The 22,141-nt window shown below is 42.6% G+C and overlaps 1 protein-coding gene across 2 annotated transcripts in view; it reads left to right on the top strand.

Moving 5' to 3' along the window:
- The first annotated feature begins 9,767 nt into the window (after window positions 1–9,767).
- Window positions 9,768–22,141, top strand: part of LOC147428164 (uncharacterized) — a 78,738-nt gene continuing 66,364 nt past the window's right edge. Inside the window, exons 1-2 of one of the 2 annotated variants that reach the window (XM_086496312.1) lie at window positions 9,768–9,803; window positions 9,919–10,014. In XM_086496312.1, coding sequence (XP_086352438.1) covers window positions 9,783–9,803; window positions 9,919–10,014 — 117 coding nt within the window. In that variant the 5' untranslated portion in view covers window positions 9,768–9,782. Of the gene's footprint in view, window positions 9,804–9,918; window positions 10,015–22,141 lie in introns of those variants that run through there. The other variant, XM_086496313.1, reaches the window with a different exon arrangement.

The following is a 22,141-nucleotide window of genomic DNA, read 5'->3' as shown; positions in this document are numbered from 1 at the left end:
ACATTTATGAACTATTTGCGTAGTGAGCCAAGGGGTTTGGTGGTTAGAGAACACTGTCGAGTGTAGAAAGAGGTGTTCTCCACACCAGAAATTTGTCAATTTCTGTGAGATACAAGGTTGTGCGTGCAACACCGTCACCAATTGCAGACGATATATTTGCTGTTATTTTCCCATGCTTATGTATAACATTCAATAATTACTTTCAAGTTTTCCACAGTGTAAGCCTGGATTTTAATAATTTTTTAGATGGTAACTCTCTTTCAACATGTCTTTCTTCTTTGGTTTTCAAGTAGAATATATAAGGGTTGTGGCCTTTCATGTTGGAGCACCTCATTGTAGCTTAATGCAGTTGAATGGACATTGAAATGGGATTTACAGAATGTTTGAAGCCCTGGAAATCAATCAAGGTCTGTAACTCAGCCACTAAAGAACCTAGACTCTTGAGAACATTGCTCACACCATATTTTCCAATTTGAGCAAGTCTTGCTAGGGCAACTGTCACCGCTTATGAACCCAAATCTAGGTGATCTATTCAGGAGGAAAGCTTGGGTGAAAGTAAATGTTTGAATCGAGTGATTAAAAAAATCAGCAGATGATGTGTAGTGAAGTGTAAAATCTTGAACCCAGCGCTAGCTGGTTTTGCGTTGAAATGCGTTGAGGTGCAACAATAGAAAAAAGCAAATGCAGCATATTATTATAAGGATAAGAAAACATCCCTACCTTACCAAACACGTTGGATGTTGTCGAAAAGCTGATGGCATTTGGTAAACAATATATATATATTTTTTGTGTTCGATACATGTATTGTATGTATGGTATGGAATCAAAGGGTTAGGTACTTGGATGATGCAACCATGAGATTCTAATCCAAACGACGTAGATTGATTTGAATAATAGGAACAAGAGATATACTACGCATATTTGGATGCACAACATGTATGGAGTTATGTAGACACAAAATGCAAATAATTGCAATGATAAAAGACTTTATTTCCTTTTCTACCATTGTACTGATAGATTAGAAGACTTGAGTCGATTTTTACCAATCGGTTGGTTTGATGACATTTTAAGAACCACATTTATGATCTCAAATAATTTCTTATGTAATAGCTCATCAAAAATCTCTCTTTAATGGATGTAAACTTCTATCTTGACTTAAAAATGCTACAACCAACGTATGTCTTGTACTTTTTTTGAGTACCTAACCTGAGCGTGACAAACAATGCATGTCGTACATGTAGCTAACGCATGGTATCTATTGTACCTTACTACCTTGGATCAAATGTGGGGTGAAATCTCTTTGCATTCTCGTTTTTAAAGCCATTTGAGTCAAAATTTAATACATTTTTACTCTGAAATGAACAAACCACCAATTAGGATTTGCCCCACAAAATTAGCTTACAAAAACCTGTTTTGAGTCAAATGCATTGTAGTGTCTTATTTTAAAATAAACCGACTGCCATATTAAAACCCCTACCATTGATTAAGTTTTAACAAAATGTGAAAAATTGCAACAAGAATGAGACGTCTAATTACATAGTGTGTCCATTCCCAACAATTGCACAGCCCCTCCAAAGGAGATAGCAACTAGCTACTCTACTATAGAGCTACCGTCGATGAATAACTCCTCCATTGTTTTTCTTTCAAGGGCCGGTTCTATGGCTTTCAAGGGAGTGTGCCTTGCTAACGAAGAATCACTTATTGCAGCAATCCTAGCGTCCACAAATGTCTCTATGGCATGCCATTGAAGATAACGTGCTTAAACTAAAGTCACACCATTGGGTATATACTTCCTCAATGTGATAGCTAAGCCTTCACACTTGAGGAAAAACTACCTTGAATAGTCTAAGAAGTCATTTCTACTATAGTGAGAGCATATGTCCTTTGCTTGCTTGAGGAAAAACTACCTTGAATGGCCTAAGATGTCATTTCTACTATAGTGAGAGCATATGTCCTTTGCTTGCTACAGAGCAAAGTGTCTTCGTCACAAGCCTTCCTTGTTGCCTTTGCTTTGAATATGCTACAAAATCTTCAAATATAGTACCCCTTGTATGATGGGCTTTCACTCTCAACCAAGCCCTCGACACATCAAAGCGAGCAAGCAACTTGTGTTATCCCTCCATCCTTTTAACGTTGCAAAAAAAACTATTATGTTAACCACGTAAAAACTTGGATCTTGAGTTTCAAGTGTTGATCGTGAAGGGGATCGGGGAGCACCATAGACAGAGAGTGAGAGAGAGAAGGAGACACACTACACACAGATATGGGTGGGGAGACTCAAAGAGTGAGCAGCCCCCTATACACTTATGCTATGTATAAGGTATACAAGTCAGTGGGCGCCCAGACTCTGGGCGGCCGGGCAAGGCACAGACGCTTATACCCCAACAACCTCCCACTTAAAGGCGACTGTGCCTTTAAGCAAGAGAACCTAGTCTAAAGACTACAAAAGGTGAGAGAAAACCGCTCTCAACCTATGCCCACTGGCTGGCTGTGATCGTGTGCATCCGGCTGTCCTGCTCCCGTGTAAGTCCATACACCACCAGACGTACCGCACACGTACTGCAAGTATGTACGCAATACCTGCATATCTCCCTCGTGCACTATGCCACCATCAGTCAACAAACGACTGACAACCCCAACTGCAAATGCTCCCACTACAGCTACGATATCCGGTCTCAAGATCAACATCTCATACATGAGACCACCGAATGCCAATGCAATGCTAGCGGGCCCTGCTAGCTCTACGGAGCATGCATCAACATATATATCCCTGGCAATAGGCATCTCTGACTGACAAGGCGTGTGAGCCACATGCATCTCCTGACTGTCCGCAAAAGACGCATCAACCCGTCGTGCAACCTCAGAGCAAACCAACTGCTCTAGGTGTCTCCTGAAAGACATATCCTGCACAACTATATCCCCATGCTCACTGTCAAGCATAGAAAGGAATGACTTCATAATCGCTGACATCTCAGCCTCCTCTGCAATCATCCACTGCAAACATGACCACTTAATCTGTTGTGACTCACTAGAGCTCTCATGCTCTAACTCCGTATGCATAGAGTCTTGCACAACGTCCTCCTGTCGTGACTCACTAGAGCAAGACCGCTCTACCTGTTGAGTAGCGTTAAATGGTAACTTTGCATTTGCACTACATTTCTACTCAAATGTATATATTTTTTATCAAAGTTTTAACCTAGTGTTCATTCTCTCTTTCCGTAATAGCCTTTTTCCATACAAACACCTTACCCTTCTTAGATCTTTATGCATTTACATCATATTTCTCTCTTCATGCTAAATGTAAATAGTAAACTTAATTCTACTCTCCTAGTTTTTTTACTGTATAGTCTTTTAACTAATTACCTTTACTAATTTAAATAGCTATCTACATCCCATAATTTGTAAATAAATAATTTATGGGCACTTATCTTACCCATCTTCTCTCAAGGGTAGGGTTAACCTTGTAGGCCTTCCCTTCCCCACCACTATGTGACCCAAGTCTTGGATCATTTACTTGTGTTGGTCAACAAATCTTAAATATAATGTATATCCCCAATAAATCAAACTTTATTGGAGCCTACCTCATTTGTTTAAGGTGGATTCTCTTTTGAAAAAGCATGCTACACCTTGGATGCATGCTAAAGGGGCCCCTACAAGGAGACTTGGTTCAAAAGGTGTTTTGGATGCATCTTGAATGCCTTAGCTCATGGGTATACTTGAGGAACACTCCAAAATCAGCTTAAACACTTTGAGAAGGTCAACTTTTCCTTTTACAGCACCCAATTCTGAGTTACAGGCTGAAAGTTATGGTGAAAACAAGGTGCTGCGGACACTGTTACTGCAAGTCAAAGTTACAATCAGGTAAACCACAAAGGTGAAAAGTTTTCTTGACTTCTCCAACATTCTAAAATACCAATGGGGAGTTAAAAACCACTTGCATGTGGAAGGGTCGGCTCAAGATGCTTCTAGAGACACAACAAACAGGATGGGGACACTCTGTAGGAGCCACTGGAGGGACATCATGGTGGGGCCCACATACATTATCAACCCTCATGGAGCCTCCACGACCTAAAAGGCTATTTTTAATGAAAAAATAAGTCCCTTACTTGCATAATTGAAGGAATGGTCAAAAGGGAACCTAACTATGGTTAATTACCTACCCTAGTCAAGTTTAACCTAACCCAAGGTCTTGTACAACTATAAAAAGGCCCTTTGGCAAGCACAAAAATACACACACCTACTCCATTGCTGCAAATAAGCTCCTCTAAGGTTAGGGAAGCCCTAATCTCTCTCTCTCCTCTTGTCTCCCTATCCATTTCCTAAGCTCGCTATCATAAGTGGCACCATAGAGAGAGCATCAATATGCTATTGCTACCATTCTCTTGCAAACATTTCTCTTATCATACTCATCCCTAAATAAGGATTTTAGATTCTATATGAGAGCAAGGATATCAAGTTCAATGATCTATCTCATGGTTTGATCAACAAATTGTTGCAATTGGGGTGTCGTCGTCACACTTTTGCTCTAAACGCATGTAAAATTGGTAAGCCTATCTTGGCAGCTTCTCATATTTTGTGCTCATTGGGTTGCTTGTTTGTTGAGAAAGTTTTTGTGCACCATGGTGTCTATTTGCTTGGCTTCTCTCCTTATGTTGTGTGTAAGTAAGTCTTGGGGCTGCATAGATGGAGAAGAGCTCTCTATGCATGCTGCCTTATGTGTGTAAGTAGTCTCTTCTTTTGGGAAAGGAAAGGAGTTGTCAAGTATTTGTGCATTGTGGTGTTTTGAGTTTTGAGGTTTTCTGATTGCTTTTCTTAGAAGTATATGAGCACTAATATGGTGAAGGTCAATCTTTGCATGTGAGTTTGTGCAGCGTTCAAAGGGATTGCTTAAGGAGTGTGTGTTGAATGGTTGAAGGGCATTTTGTGTTGAAGCACATAAGGAAGGTGTGAGTGTGTGTGTGTGTGTGTGTGTGTGTGTGTGTGTGTGTGTGTGTGTGTGTGTGTGTGCGGTTTTGTTTTGGTTTCCTTCTTTCTCCATAAAAGAGGGTGGTGCCCCTAAGAAATATGCGTGTGTAGGGTCTCACGGAGTGGTTGTCCAGTGGGAGCCTTGAGTTGAGCCCCATCTCAAAAAATCCGCTCTCACTGTCTATCCTGCATAGAAGTATCTCGCACAACTGACTCTCTGGTTTGCTCAGTCACTAGCCAAGCATGCATGTCTGACTCAGTCACCTCTCTGTGTGACTGCTCAAGTCGTGCCCCAACTGTGTACACAACGAGCTCACTACTCTGCACTCCATGCAAAGTACCCTGCAACCCATGAGCAAAAGAGACTCGCCTGCTCTCTCGCTGTCTACCTGGCTGCATGATCACAGAGACAACACCGTCTCTCGCGTGATCCACATACAATGGGTAACCTGTACCACTCCTGGCACCTCTCGCAATCACTAGCGAACCCAAATGCAACGCAAAAGATCGCTCAAGCAGCGATACCCGACATCCACTATCCCGTAACTGTCTGATCTGGCACATAACACACATGACGCAAGGTAAATCTCATACCACTAGGCAAGGATAAACATACGTCTTCTGTACCCTCAATGTTATACACAGCACCATTAGCCATGTGCACACAACCAAGTCTCCCACTAGAAAACGTGCTAAACCACTCACGATGCGACGTGACATGGAAAGTAGCATCTGAATCTAGTAACCAATGTGAAGACAATGTGCAATCCGATGTGCAATCCGTAGACATAAGATCGTCTGAAGACAAGCTAGATGTAAATGTGACATCGCCGTCACAAGCATACTCAGTAACCACTGTACTGATCTCACTAGCATCTGTCGTGTTCAAATCTGCATCACGCATCTGTCGCCTCCGTTGTCTCAAACGCCTGAAACATCGACGCCTAATGTGCCCTCTATGTCCACAATGCCAACATGTCAAGTCTCTATGCCGTCGAGACTTGCGTGTGGGATCAATCTCTCCCATGGACATAGAAGTGGGACTAGACTTCCCTGTAGACATGGATGTTGCATACATAGCATGTAAACTCTGCCATAAAGCATGAGTTGTAGTCTCCCTCGAGACCTGCCAGTCAACAGACTCAACCAGATGCAAACGAATCATAGACATTGCCAACTCATCAAGATCCTGCCAATCATCATCACGCATAGACTTGGGCTTCACAGATAAACCACTCAAGGGTTTATCTTGCCCCAAATCCGCCAATGCAACAAGCATATGCTCCTTCCAAGCAACAAAATCTGCACCATCAAACTGTGTCAGACCATAACGTTGGAAGTCAAATGAAAAATCTGTCATAATGCTCACAAAAGAGCAACCAACAATGAGTAGCAAATGTCAACCAAATCAGCCCTAAACTGGCTCGAATCGCATCAACAAAAGTCCGTAAATATGGTTGTAAAATCTGATGCAAAGTTGCACCAATAACCGTGCAAAGCCTTGCAGAAAATCACAAGTCAATATGACTCAATCGCGCATAAATATCTGACAAAATTTTGGCAGAGTCTCCTTTGTAACTGGAGCAAAAATCTCAACAGTAAACCTCAAAGAGACAATAATATATGCCACAATGGCCAATCCGGGAATAAAATCGACCAGAATCACCTCACAAAGTCATACATATGAGCATACCCGCTCTTGCCAGAGTACCACTCAACGGCACCTCAAATGACATACATGTGAGTGATGATTGCTGCCAAAATACCTTTCAATCGATGACCAAATGTCTACCAGATAACTATAGCAACATTTCGCAAAACCTTGCAAGATCTGTCGCTATGCGCAATACGAAATACGGCACACAAGGGCATACACAAGTGACTCCAAACTCCAACCAAATGATGACTGAAAATCACCAGTCAAAGTGGGAGTAAACTCAAACACTAAACTGTAAAAGAGCAACCTACGGATACGTAGAAGCTATGGCGAGAACCTGGATAAAATCCAACAGAGTTTCTTCTATAAATTGAGCCAAATCTCAAATAATCTCAGCCACAAACAAATACACAAATCCATATATGGCATACATAAACCGCCAAGACCATGGAAACATAGCTCACTCCATGAGTGGCTCTCTGGACAAATGCATATCCAAACACCTGTGTACACCTATGAATTTGCTGGTTGCTGCAGAAAATACTCCGTGTGTGTGAGATATACCAAAAATAGTGTTTTTGGGACCCGAAAGTGCACAAATAAACCTGCTGCTGTACCTGTTGTAATTCAAAGCATAATTTCAGCAAATAGACATCACCATCGCGCCCGGAGCGTGCCAAAACCCTGACCTAAACTCTTGGATCATGTAGATCTGACTCTGTATGACGGAGCTACGCAAAAAACTGCGTTTTAGAGCCCGAAAATGGCAAAAACGAGCTGCACACAGTCTTGAACCTTCTCCTGCTCCACTCTGCGTGATGCAATGTCCTCTCAATGCAAGCTCCAACGCAAGAGCTCTGCCACAACAGCATCCAAGCACTCGAATGTCAAGGTCTCCTCCGCCGAGCACTTCTCTAACGAGCTCCACTGAGCTCAAAAGCTCCTCTCACCAAGGAAGCCTCAACCGCCTCCTCGACCAAGCTTGACCACACCAAGCTCCTAAGCTCCAAAGACAATGCTCCTCAAGCTAAAATCGCTCTCCGTGAAACTCCGCGATCGAACTCCACCATCGAGAGCGAGCGAGCTATTGCCTCGAAGCTCTCAAAGCCGTCGTGCTCTCTGCGGTCACCATAGCTCTGATACCAATTGAAGGGGATCGGGGAGCACCACAGACAAAGAGTGAGAGAGAGAAGGAGACACACGACAGATGGATACGGGTGGGGAGACTCAAAGAGTGAGCAGCCCCCTATACACTTATGCTATGTATAAGGTATACAAGTCAGTGGGCGTCCAGACTCTGGGCGGCCGGGCAAGGCACAGACGCCTATACCCCAACAGATCCCCCTTTCAAGTGATTTCGATAGTGACACAAAATATCCATCTCTCTAGAATTTTGAGATTTTGGTCCACGAGGACATCTATTGGAGGTGTCATTGTGCTTGGTGTCCTTTGGGGGATAGAAAGAGAGTACATACAAAAGCCCATCAGTATTATGTGTGCATGTATGTTGAATAGGGACATGTGGGCATTGCTAAAAATAAATTCATTAGTTTTCACATTCCCCCCTCCCAACACACAAACGACCTATGTGCCCGCACCCATCTCTACACATGCTTTCCTTGCACCGACCCCCCTACGCTGTCTTCCCCCCCCCCCCCACCCCACTCACAACACACACACTCAAAACATATTTGGCAAAGCAGCATGACACCTTTCTCTAACAACCCTTGACTAAAAAATTTCTCGTGGATTTTCTCACCTATGTCAATGCCTTGCACAAGGCCACCTACCTTTAAGGTGAAAACATAGGTGATTGCATCTTGACACATGCCTTCCCTTGTTGGACGTTTTGTGTGTATCCATGTCTCATACTTTGGCCACCCAAACAGCTAGAGTACTTGGATCTAGACATAAAAACTAAACTTAGGATCCTAAATTTAGTTATTGTGGACCCCATCATAAAAACTAAATCGAGTTTGGTTTCTATGCACCGACGGCCGAGATCCACGAACACCCTTGATTTTGCACAAGGGCCCTTGATCCCATGGTTGAAACCCTGTGGTTCTTAAAGCTGAGGGTATGTGACCAATGGCGACAAAAAATTTGAGACATGCATGCACGCACAATGACCCTAAGAATGCTTGGAGAATGTTGGAAGTATTGTGCATGCATGCATGTCTCAATTTTTTTGTTGCCATTGGTCACATACCCTCAGCTTTAAGTACCACGGGGTCCCAACCATGGGATCAAGGGCCCTTGTGCAAAATCAAGGGCGTTCACGGATCTCAGTTGTCGTCGACGCGTAGAAACTAAAAAAAAAACTAAACTCAAGATCCTGAGTTTAGTTTTTATGTCGAGATCTTGAGTTTACTTTCAAATTGATGTGAAATTGCATCTATTTCAACGAGGCACACGCAGACCTGTTGGTCAAGGCATGTGCTCCTTAAGCTGATGGTGAGGGTTCAAAACCCGATTGGAGAAGCAAGGGCATCCCGAAATTAGATCCCTCCTAGGTCTTCGTGATTGATCTCTTGAGATTATTTTGTGAAATCTAAGCTCGGGGTCTCAAGTTTAGATTTAATTGATCATTGATCCAGATCGATCACCGTCCCGCCTTTCAATTGGGGCCATTGATCCCATGGTTTGGGACTTGTGGCAGTTAAAGGGGAGGGTGACATACTGAGGTCCCTGTCACACTGTGGCGGACGCCCTTCGCTCTCGTCGAAGCTAGCCAGTCGTGTTTTTGTCACACTGGAATTTCAAAATGAAGCTAGCTTCAGCTTCTAGCAAATTGGGTTAGTGCACGTGGTAAGACCTCCACGTACGGCGTTGGCAGCCAAAGTTCGAAGCCCGTCAATTCTCTTCCCGCGTACCTTTTTGCAAGATGGCCGCTGCAAAGGAAAGTTGGCTGAGGTTGTGAGGCCGTCCCTCTGACACGGGTGCGAGGCCAACTTTTTTCCCTTCGCAAATGGTTGGCCGCCAAGCATTTCCCTGCCCCAGCGTGACATGGGCCTAATGTTCTCTTGCATATGTCGTGGCAGAAAAAGAAAAACTGGTGGGTGGCTGAGTTAGAAGAGTTGCTCCAAGAAACGAGAGGGGGACTGAGAGTGTAGCTCGGTAGGCAGAAGCTGTTTCTTAGACGAGAAAAGAGAACGCGCCAATGGACGATGGCGTGCAAGAGGTATGAATGGCTTTCTTGATTGTTGCCGAGAGAGAGAGAGAGAGAGAGAGAGAGAGAGAGAGAGAGAATGTTTTGTGCTTAGTATGTGGGTTGTTTGTGGGCGCTGCCTTTGCAGGTTCTTCGACAAGGGTGGCGTACCAAGGCGGAGGTGCTGCAGCAACTCTCCATCACGACTCCTCATCCCCGTACCCTCTCTCTTACACCCGCCAAGGTACTGACGAGATGACGAGATGCTTGTTGTGTGTGTGTGTGTGTGTGTGTGTGTGTGTGAGAGAGATGTCATTCTATGTGGAAAGCAAGAGCTCTTTGCAAACTGCTCTCTCTCTCTCTCTCTCTCTCTCTCTCTCTCTCTCTCTCTCACACACACACACACACGCACACACGAGTTCTTGAGAGAGTTTTGTATTGTCTGCATATTGTACCGGTTCACCCATCCCCCAACATTGATGATAGGCCGGAGAGAATGACACACCACCCTCCAAGAGTCTTCCATCCAAGATTTCAACTAAGGCCCCTGTCACACAAGGACGGGTGCCCATGGGGGTTTTGTAGGGAGGGGTAACCTTTTCATGTCACATTGGGTCAATACTAAAATGTTGGCCTTTGCTTTCAGTGAACATGCGTTGGCAAGTGGTGTAGCGTGCACATCTCACTGTAGGGTAGAGTTCAAGGCCTCACTTTTTCAGTTGGCCACCCCTTAGAGAAGATGGTTGGGTGTCTGACAACACCTCGCGGTCAATTTCGCTTTTCTCCCCAACAAATAACGGCGCGCCATCTTAGCTTGGGCTGCTTTTTCCTGCCTCAATGTGACACGGGCCTAAGGCTTATGGCTTCTCTCTTTGTTTGTGAGCCATGTTGGGTCTCTATTTACCACTGGATACCTAAAGGCCACAAGGCTCTTCGGTACCTAATGGGCACGATGCTCTTGACAATATGGTCATGGTTCAAACACATGGTTTGCAATGTGTGTGAGGCAATTGGATCTATTTCAGTATGGCTATTTGGCATCAAGTAATCGTCTACCAACTTGCATACGCATTACCACACGGTCCTTCATGAGTCTTGGGTCATTGGATCCTGTAGTAGTAAGCAATTACACACACAAATATTGAGGCGAAGGAGTGGGAGAGAGAACTTGGAGGGTAGGGTACCCTCGCCCCATCTTTATTTCGCACGGGGCTAGGTGGGAGGGGATCAAGGGTGAGCGTGATTTTGGTGGTTGTGAACAAAATTTGTGGTTCGTAAAAGCTATGGGATTGACCATACGATACGGGTAGGGCTATATTTTTAATGTTGAGTTCCTCTTTAGATGCCTATATAAAGAGTATACGGTCTAAGATGGCTTCACACTTCATATTGGTAGGCTATTAGCTATGTTATACCTATGCTTTGAACTATTTTGATAAAACCTATGTTCTAAGTCACCATGATAGATCCAACCTTAGGGAACTTTCAACTAATACGTGATCCTCCTCCTCCTCCTCCTATTCCACCACCGACTACCAACAATCACTAACTGGCACTGCCATACCAAGCTCATATTCAACTCATCCTTTAACTCTAACAAAATGTTTTGTCAGTATTTGTCATGATCTAACAATTCAATGTCGTCATTGATCCTCTTCTAACATCCAATTCAACATATTGGTGCTAGTTAGTCCTTGTAATTCTCATATCCTCCCTTGTCTCAAGTCAAAGAAGGGAGACTACTGTTGGATTAATCACCCTTAATCTTTTGTTGATCCTCGAAAAAATTAGTACAGCTAGTTAGCAATTGATTGAGAAGTCCAATCTATATCATAGAATCGAGTACAACCGTGATTGGAAAGCTGCAGAAGCCTACATAGTGTTGTGAATGACCTCGCACCAACTATGGTAGTAACTTTAGTGGTGTTGAAACACTCTTTCCATTGTGATACTCAAGGTTTTAAGCTACATCATTAAGTGAAAGTATAGCATTCTCAATTTAGGGAGCATTCAATGGCACTTTTTTGACTTCAAGGTCACAGTCTTATGATGATGGTCAAAACCAACTTCCCTCCCCTATTCAAAGTGATAACCGGGCCTATATGCATTGAGCACAATGTTTGGTTCTAGGTGCATGTGTGGACGTGGCATGCATCCATGAAATGGTCATTTGCTCCGCAAATGGGTAAATTCCATATACTTGGATTGCCCCTCACTTTTTCCTAAATGGTTTAGGCAATGATTAAAGGGTTTGAATATGGGAAAATGTCGAGCATAACCAATGGGATATACCACTTTGGTGTGGTTGTGAGGTCATTTGTTAACTTTCTTTTTTTAGTGGGTAGCCAATGTATAAGTCTCTCCTCCCCGACCCATTGTTGCATGGCAATGGTGGGTGGTGCTCGTATGTGTAAAAGCCCTAATTATTTAGTACTTAATGATGGTGATCATCCTTGGTTTCAATGTCCAAAGTAATGCGTTTCGAGTAGTGACCATCTAAGCATGCAATTGATTCCTTGACATTGACATCAGACGCCCTCCTTCAAATAAATATATGGCCTACATAAGGCTATTGAGAAGAGTTTCATAATAAAGGCTTCTTTGTGAGAGGAAAGAATAGAAAGTGACATTGCTATTTGAAAACATGTGGTATCACAATAAAAGATTTAAACGTTATTTTGAAAAAAAGTGTGAATTTAAACGTTATTTTGAAAAAAAGTGTGACAACAATCAACTATTTAATTTACGATATATTAATGTCCCTTTTTAAAGAGGCACGCAAATGTCAAGACCCTCTCACAAGTGCTTTTAAAAAAAACTTAAAATAAAGTTTAATATCATTAACTTGCCATGTGGCATTAATCAGCAAGCTTTTTCCAATGGTCCAGATTTGCATCCAAAAATCCACGTTTTATTAAGGACTACTTATGTAATCCAAAAATGTGTCATTCACAGATCATCAACTTAAAGATCCTTAGAATGATCCACAAAAGATTTTTGGCACTCATTGCTAAATGATCGTCCAATTTCATGATTGAAGTCTTTTTCTCTAGAGGTATCTTTTTTTTTAATAGCAAAACTCACAATTGTGAGTGAATTATATGAAACAACCCAAGGTCTTGTCATGCTCATGTTGAGCCATGACATCATCCAGGGACCAAAATTACACCGACTATCAGGGCAGCCATCCCAACCAACTCGACCCCTTATCCTTGATAATAAGGCCCATTATCATGTTCTCTAGACGTATCTTAAGTTGAAGGGTCTCCTTCTAAAATGCTCTCTTCTTTTTGCAAAATTGTCAACACAAGAATTCACCTAATTGAATGAGTCACAGACCAAGGAAGTGTCCTTTTGGCAAGGTGTAAAATTTCATTGAAGGAAATGGGGATGGATACGACTCCTCATTGAATGGTGGTAGTTATTTATCAAAGGATATATCTATTTGACTACATGCCATGTCTTGAGATGGTGAGACATCCCTGTGCATTGAGTGGCATTTCATTTCTTATATAAACTAATATTGTTGAAGTTATTGTATATCTAGTTTAGTCATTCAATCAACTCGATTATATTTCTAATGAACTTTTAATTGAAGAATGTGGCTCTTTGTTAAAGGGAAGTATCTAGCCATCAAAGTATGTAGCTATTTTCCTATAGCAGGTATCTTTACATGATGGTACATGACTTGCTTGTATGTCATAACCTTCATGTTTTGCACTATCGCAGCGTGTCGTTCTCCAAGGGAGACCGAAAGCTGCTAGGCCTCTTGCTATAAGCAATGTGAGAAAGGAGAATCAACAATTGACACCAATTTGAATGATCTATTAAATCAATGAAAATCTGTCTAAGAAATGGCCAAATCGGCCTTTAATAATCACCAAATAAGTAATTGTTTGAATTCATGAGTAATTTGGATGTGAAAAAGCAACAATCTCCATAAAAAAGATTGTGTGCTCAAAACATGGTGACACACACTAAAGGTAATAGATGTAGAAGAGCTGAAAGACCTTCCACAGCCTCTCAAAGAAAATCAAATCAAACCTCACTTCTTCTTCACCTCTTGGTTCCTGGAGAGAGAGAATTTTCGGTTCCTCTTCACTTTTGGGTTCTTCAAGAGAAAGCTTGGCTTCATCTTCTCCAGTGAGCATTACAAAACTTGCCCTCATACTTATCAACTTGCAAAAATTGCTCTTGTTTGCCTTTGATTTCATCTTCGAGAGAGAGACAATAAGAGAGTGCGCTCATCAGAGGAGCATCCCTCCTCTTGCAAGCATAGAGAAACCCTTCGCTTTGTCGTCCTCTTTAAGAGCTCTCCATGAGAGCTTCCCTGTGTCTCTTCCTCTTCTTCTTTTTTCTCTGGGGATCAATTAAAAGAAAAAAAAAAAGTATCTCTCAAACGGTGCAGAATTCGACTGTACGTGTGAAATGCAAAAACATGCAAAGCGCCATCTTCCCTCCTCCATGAGATTTGTTTTCTAGGAATGCTTTCTACAAAAAGCATGAGAGATCCCTCTCCTCTTATGCATAAAATGTACCTACTCTTTTTACTTATTCTTTTGGGACTCGAGTCAATCTGACAAAAAGTTTTCATATTTAATTTAGTTCTCTTCCTCCGTGATTTGGTTTGAGCATCTTCATAAACCATCACATTGATATGGCACACATTCAAGGTTCCCAAAACCCAAAATATCCAATACAATTGAAGAAAGTCTTATCGTATTGGCTCCATTCCATACTTGATTGGAGCAAGAAAACATCTGACTTGGTCTAATTACAATCGATATTCATCCATTTAGCATTGATTCTAGCATAAATTACTTCGTGATCATAATTTTTAGGCGCATGTGGCACAACCACGAAAGCGTTGAATCACAACAACCATGCAAAACTACATAAATGCTATTTGATCTTTGATTGCCCATAAAATGGCATGATAGCAGTTTCAAACTATAGAGTATGCCTAAAGATGGGATTAATGTAACTTCCATGGCTAGGCTTCATTATGCACAAATCTTGTCTTGCATCTTTGGAACCTGGGCAGAAACTCAACATTGACCTTCAGTTTAATATGTGCTAATGTATGTGTGTGTGTGTGTGTGTGTGTGTGTGTGTGTGTGTGTGTGTGTGTGTGTGTGCGTGTGTGTGTGTGTGTGAGAGAGAGAGAGAGAGAGAGAGAGAGAGAGTGAGAGAGAGAGAGAGAAAGGGAAGGGATGCATTCATTTTGCTATTATTTTGCATATTTCACCTTACGAAACTCTCATCCCATCTGCTATCAAATAATGTTATATTTAGCTTACCATTGCCTTGGCGTTTATTCCCTGTAGCTACCTTTTTATATAATCATTTTTGGTATGTCCCAAAGGGGGGAGGCCCTCGTGATGGTTTCCCTTTTTGGCCTGCCCAAAGGGCAAAGGCTATAGCGTTGCCTTCTCTTTTTGCTGACTAAAATAGAAAAAAAGATGAATTGTATTTTTAAATATTTTTTGATAAACAAAAAATGTTGATTGGTTGCAACAAGAGAGTGGGCACTCATTAAAACGAAGAGAGTGTAAATATAATGATGGACATATCTTGAGACAAGCGAGAGATGATACTCACCCATAGGAAAGAGAACCTCTAAAAGCTTTGAAAATTTGATCATCAATAAATTAAGATATTGAAATTTATTCTTTAAAAGAAAGCTCCTTTTTGAGATAGTGAGTTTCTTATTTGCCCTACCCCAAAGAGGTGAGCGGCAGCCCATAATGGAAAAGGAAAGATTATTTTTAAATTTTTTGAAAAAAATCACAGGTCCCATGGAAACATTCAATAGAAAGTTGTAATTCCGAGTGGTGGGAAGTAGTGGGTATGCCACTGGCAGTGGGTCTTGTCAAAGAAAAGAGAATCATTTAAATCTCTCACAATTTCCCTCTCTTTCTCTCTCTTCATGAAGCGAGCAGAGTGTCTTTACTCTCTGGCCTTCATCCCATATCTTTGACATGGACCTCATTTTCAAGCGCTCTCTCTCTCTCTCTCTCTCTCTCTCTCTCTCTCTCTCTCTCTCTCTCTCTCTCTCTCGCGTACAGGAGAGCTTCCATAGCTATGTGTGTCAGGAGAGCTTCCATAGCTATGTGTGTGTGTGTGTGTTACTGCGTGGAACTGTGAACATGTGAGGCTTTGGTAGGCAAGATCTCTCTCTCTCTCTCTCGTGCAACAAAGCTTCCATAGCTATTGTGTGTGTCACTGTGTACGTATGAGGCTATGGTAGGTCGCAGGGCTCCATTTGCTATCCTCGAGCCCTAATGTATACAGAGCCAGTCATGGTGCAAGAAGGGGACACAAACCTCTCTCCCCGTCGGTCTCTTGAGATAGCTTGCTACGACGTTATGACAATCTTCTTCTTTTTCTTCTTCTTCTTCTTCTTCTTCTTCTCTCTCTCTCTCTCTCTCTCTCTCTCTCTCTCTCTCTCTCTCTCTCTCTCTCTCTCTCTCTCTCTCTCTCTCTCTCTCTCTCTCTGTGTGCGGAGTGGGCGTGCTCTCTTCTATCTTCTACCAGTTAATGGTACTGAGCAAGGTCAAGCGGTCGAATGCTACTCTCCGCAGGCCAAGGCAGCTCAATATCTCTGCACCACCCCCTACAGTATCTCTCCAGCCCAAGGTGAGCAGGGCGACGACCTGAGCTCACGAGGTATAAGTGTTGCGTATTGTAGTCAAGGTCGCAGAGGAGGGCGAAGAGCTGAGTATGCACGGGACGTAAGCTGCATTGTCTCTCCCTCTCTATCTATCTCTGCTTTGTGTACATGTTTGTACAGGTGAAAGGGATTTCGGATTACGGGTTGGGAGTGCCAGGCGACTAAGCATGGCTACCTATGCTTCCATGGGGATGTGCAGAATTTGGTCGCTGCAGTTCACCCTTTCACTCCCAGCTGATCCAGAGGTCGCTGCAGTTCACCCTTTTCACTCCCGGCAGATCCAGAGGTGTATTGTCCGCCTTAGTTTCTATCTCTCTCATTTTGTGAAGGGAGCCCATCCGCCATATTAGCCCGTTCCCACCATATTGGGCCCTCTGTACAACCACCAATGGTACTCTGGGTGAGTTTGCCAAGTCTCTAAGTAAGGCATGCACAGTGTGTGGATTTACATCGACAGAGGCTGTTGGGTAGGTGGATGACTTGGTGAACTAGAATTAATGTCGAGGGGCGGAGGTCAGGGTAGTGCTGACAGGGAAATGGAGGACGTTGGGACAGTCCGACATGGAGCGAGTTGGGCGAAACAATCGAGATCAAGGCTGTCTGATAGGGAGCGAGTTGGGCGGTAGCTGCGTAGGCGGGGGCTCGCTGTGACAATCATACTGAGTCACATTGCAGAGGTACTCTAACCTCTAGTGCACAACGTCAACAAGGTTACATCTTACAAAGCTGGCAGCTCACAGAATCTTCTTTGCTTGTATATATTACATGGTGTTTTGGTGTATTTTTTTGAATTTCGCATAGGTATCGCTTTAAATCATGTGCAGTTATTAGTGATTGTTGGGGTTCAGCTGTGACCATTCTTCTTCTCATCTGCACTCTCTTCTCAGTCTTCCTTTGTCATCCATTAGAGTGCAAATGCAATATTTGAGTATGATCATGATAAATTGGTTTCCTGACAGTTACTGGGTTCACATTTTATTATCAAAGCGTACACACAGCTCTAATAAGAGTGGAAAGATCGATGAAAATAGTCTGCACGATCTTTTGCTAGATGCTTACACTACAAGTAGTACATTGAAAACAATAATTTGGAACAAGATATTGTCCGTAATATTTATGTAGTTCCCTAGTTGCTCGTACTGCTAGAAGCCATTTCTGGATTAGAACTTGTATGTGACTTGATACTGTATCTAGCAAGAGCCTTGCAATTGGATGCCCTTCAAAAAGATGAAATCTGTAATATATGATGTTTTGTCCATGGAAGATGATATGTCTACGAGCACATAGAAACATCAACCTTTGTATCTCAAGTGTTTCAAAGTGCTTTTGATTCTTTCTCAAACATGTCAGTCAGCCTAGTGAATAATCTGTAGAAATAAGAACTGTATTACTCAGTGAATATGGAAAAACAAGTTTTGCCAGTAGATTGTAAGTAACAATACTCACAATAGTTTGAAATGTGGTAAACATAGAACCTACATATTGGACCGCACACTAACATTTATGTTGTAAGTTATCACCTCTTCATTTTGTTTATTAGATGCCTTTTAATCAAGTTGCAACGGAGGATGTTTTTACATGAAAATAACTTTGCAGTATGATAAATGTTTTGTTTCTAGTAATGTGATGCTTGTAGAGGCGTATTTTTGCAACATTCTTCATTTTTTAAAACCAGGGCTTTCTCAACTTCTTGTAATTGTTACAATGGTCTCACGTTTTTGAGTTTTGAGAGAGTATCTGGATGCTTGTGTAGTTCAATAATCCATGTGTTTCATAGCTTAATTATATGAGTTTCACAAGTACAACAAAGCGGCAACATGTACAGTTAATGTGCGATAGAGGTCAAGTTACGATTGTAGTTGGGAGCTTGAGAACGAGAGGGAGACCCCAATTCCTAGTCCACGCTTGCACATCATTCTCTAGAGCGATAGGCTTTGCCTACTCACACTTTTGCTCTCATACAAACATACATGTTGCGCTGTCTCCTTTCTCTCTCTCTCTCCTCTACAATAGGATATCCATTGAGGTAGACTTGCATTCTCTTCTAGTTGTGTGAGCTCTCTCTCAACTTTCAATAGTTTGATATCTAGAGAGGTAGATTTGTGTTCTCTTCTATGAGAGAGAGAGAGAGAGAGAGAGAGAGAGAGAGAGAGAGAGAGAGAGAGAGCACAATAATGTAGTTGGTGTCCCTTGCATGCATTACAAACACAAGAGACCTAGACGCTAGAGTTGTCAAGGGCTTCAATTCGCCTTTATAGCACCACAAGAGCAAGCAAGCAGGTGAGACAATAGACCACTGCTGAATCCACGCACATCTATCCAAGATGGAGAGAAAGCAAAACTATACTGACTACTATTTTAAATTGCTACGATGGACTCTCAAGGGCAAGTGTACAACATGGAGAGAGAAAGCAAGACTGCTTTGGCTACTTTTTTAAATTGCAATGGTGGACTTTGATTGCTTTGGCTACTTTTTTAAATTGCAATGGTGGACTTTTCACCTTTCACCCTTTCTCTCTCTCAAGTGCAGGCCTGGTGATTTTATCACTTGTTGCTAATGGAAACGAGAAGATTATTTTTTTAAAATATAACATTTTATTTTTAGATGTTTTAAAAAACAGTATATGTCATGATTAGATTCTTGGCTAGAGTGGAAACTGAGCCGGTTCTTGAGTGCAAGAAGTGGGCACTGGACACTGTGGGTTCTTTTTACAAAGTTGGCAGGTGAAGCAGTCAATGATCATTGTAAGTGTGGCTTATCATGGATTCGAGTAAAGCTGGATGCTCTAATTAAGGGTGCATTGTGATAGTATGAGCTCGAGAAACCAGGGATTCGCAAATCACGCCAAATGCTTGCAAGAACCCTCGTTTCATTACCTGCTGTAGCCTACAATCCGATTGGCATTTAATGAAGCCTTTCTCTAGTTATTTTTATTTTTAGCAGAGGTGATAGAAGAGCAGAGCTTTTCTTCCCTGCTTTGGGGAGCCATCCAAGATACTCTCTCCTCTTTCGGAGGCCCTTGCTCCTCCGATATAGCCTGATCTCTAATTCTGCCCAATGCTCCAGACGACGACCGAGCGCGTCATCACCCTCTCTCAACTTCCTCAAGCTCTTTTATCTTGTTGTTTACACCTTCGGGGATCCCCATGACGGCATGCTAGCTCATCCCATCGACGACCAACTCATCTTTGACCCATGCCATGATCTTTGAGTATGGCCTCTCGCTGATGGAGCCCGGGCAATATGAGACGTTGCTGCTCCTCGTAGCAGTGGGGCTAGAATGGTTGGAGAGCATGCAGTAAAGCTGCACCTCGCCTTCCCAATTAATGGCAGGCTTCAAATTTCAGTTGAACGAGGTGGCACTCAAAGAGAGACACATGCATAGTAGCAAGCTCCCAAGGGTGGAAATCTTCCGGCTTTTTGCAGATGACAGCCATGGTGAAGTACAATATGGGCATACAGTTGTACGGTAAGGGCATATAGATGGAGGAGGAGAAGCTTCTAAACCCGGAGCTGAGGGAGTTACACAATGCCATAGCCGACCACGGCACATGCATCAATGACATCCTCTCTTTTCTACTGCATGAAATGGAGTGGCTGAATCTACTGCCTGTGCTGTATGCACAACGATGTGATCAATGGAACACATGATCACGGTCAATCCGCAGGAGAAATGCCATTTTCTGAGGTGGTTTCTGAAGCATGGTGCATGCTTGAGGCGTGGGACATCCACAAGATAATGCATGCTCCTCAACCATCGATTGTGATGGAGATGATGAAATGAAGAAGGCTATTTTAGATCATGGCCCGACCGATCCATCCCTGTGTGATATTAGGGTTCATTTTAGGGTTTACTACGTAGGGAGAACAGAAACTATTGCTTGGAGATTGGGAGTGAGACAGGGAAGAGGTGGTGGGGGTAGATTGAGCCAAAGCTACGAGGGGTGGCACTCGCGAGGGTGTTTAAATTCTTGCACGTGCTCAAGCTGGATGGAATAAGAGTCTCTCAAGCTTACTAGTAGTTTCGCCTTTGTTCCTATCTGATTTCGCACATGGGTCAAGGTGCCTCCACCATGTCTTGCATCTGATCTACTCAACCAGCTTGTTTTCTTTAAGCAATACTGTTTGAAGGTGGGCCAAAAATCTGAGCTCACTGGGGATGGGGCCTACGAGCTTGTTTGAGTGAAGCTGGGGATGGACAAGGCTAGTGCAATTACCCTGCAAGCTGCGAGGGATGGTTTCCCCACCAATGATTTTTGTACTCTAGGAGGACGCCCTTGAGAGCCGATGAGGTGGGGATGGAACCGATACAAGCATTTTGACATAATATAGCCTAATTGGAGCAGGAGGTACAATTTGTGAAGAGGGAAGGCGGAATGCGGCTGATGAGGCTGTTATTGCATGGCAGCTAGAGAATTCTTTAGCTGCCATGCGAGTTCTTTGACTTCTCAATTCCACCATCTCTCAATTCTCTAGCTGCCATGCGAGTTCTTTGACTTCTCAATTCTCTTCTCAAGCATTAATCCCCGGCTGTTGATGCGCACACATCTTCTCACGTGTTTTATGTGATTACCTGCGTGCTCAAATGCTTCATGTATGAAGAACTGGCTCCGAATGATAAAGTTGCTATAACATGAGCCAAAGTAAAAGCTTGTTATTCTCAGGTGCTTATCTCATGGAAACTTAGGGCAGGCCTCGTGATTTTATCACTTGTTTTAATAGTGCTACGATTCATCATGGCGAAATCTCAACCTACACCTATAGTACTACTAAAAACTACTAGTAAGTATTTTCATGTACACATGTGCATGTGTGTGTATGAGCCTATATTTGTACGTAGTTCTAGGCATCATATTGCACATAATGACATTAGTAGGGATGTTGCCATATTGTTGCATTTTTTTTAAGGAGCGAAAAAAAAAAGCAAAACTCGCAATTGTGAGTGGATTATATTGAGCAACTCAAAAAATTACAAGGTTTTGTCATGCTCATGTTAAGCCATGACAACATCCAGGGATCATAATTACAACGGCTATCAGGGCAGCCACCCCGTCTCCACATCCTTGATACACAAGATCCATACTCTTGTCATTCTGAGATCTTTTATTTACCGATGGCCAAGATTTGCCCCCATCTTAGGCATTCCATTTGCTGACAACAAAGCACAAGTAGTCCTAGACCAATCCTCCGAGTGATGCTTGCGTTCGAGTGCCCATATTAGCACTTTGCTTTCTTGTTTATATCCCCACATCATTGCACCATTGCATGCATTTTTATCTGCACATGTATTGCATTTTCGTCGTATTACACTCGTTTGCATCCATTTGATCATCGTGCATACTAAAAACAGATACTCTTAACCCTTGGTCAAGAAAGCTTGGGTTATTTTGCATTTCTTGAGGCACCAGAGAAGTTTGAAGTCAACGGTGCGACCAAACGTGACACGAGAAATCAATTATCCCATCGTTGTCGTGTATTTTTGCAGCAAAATATGCTTGTAATTTACATGTATGCTAACTTTTTGGTAATCGCAAAAGTCCAAAGGTCCAAGGTTTAGTTTTTTTTAAAGAAGAGAAAGATTAAACTAAATTTTTTTTTTGAACGATGTCTTTTGGGAATGGTGTCTGGTCGTGAGGTAGCAGAGGGGCAAGCGGCTCCATTTTCAAGGACCCGCTGCTAATAGAGAGCATGTTGTGA

The sequence above is a fragment of the Adiantum capillus-veneris genome, chromosome 23, assembly GCF_014529385.1.
Source record: "Adiantum capillus-veneris isolate H3 chromosome 23, ASM1452938v2, whole genome shotgun sequence".
Classification (NCBI taxonomy): domain Eukaryota; kingdom Viridiplantae; phylum Streptophyta; class Polypodiopsida; order Polypodiales; family Pteridaceae; genus Adiantum; species Adiantum capillus-veneris.
This window is presented reverse-complemented; position numbering and strand designations above follow the sequence as displayed.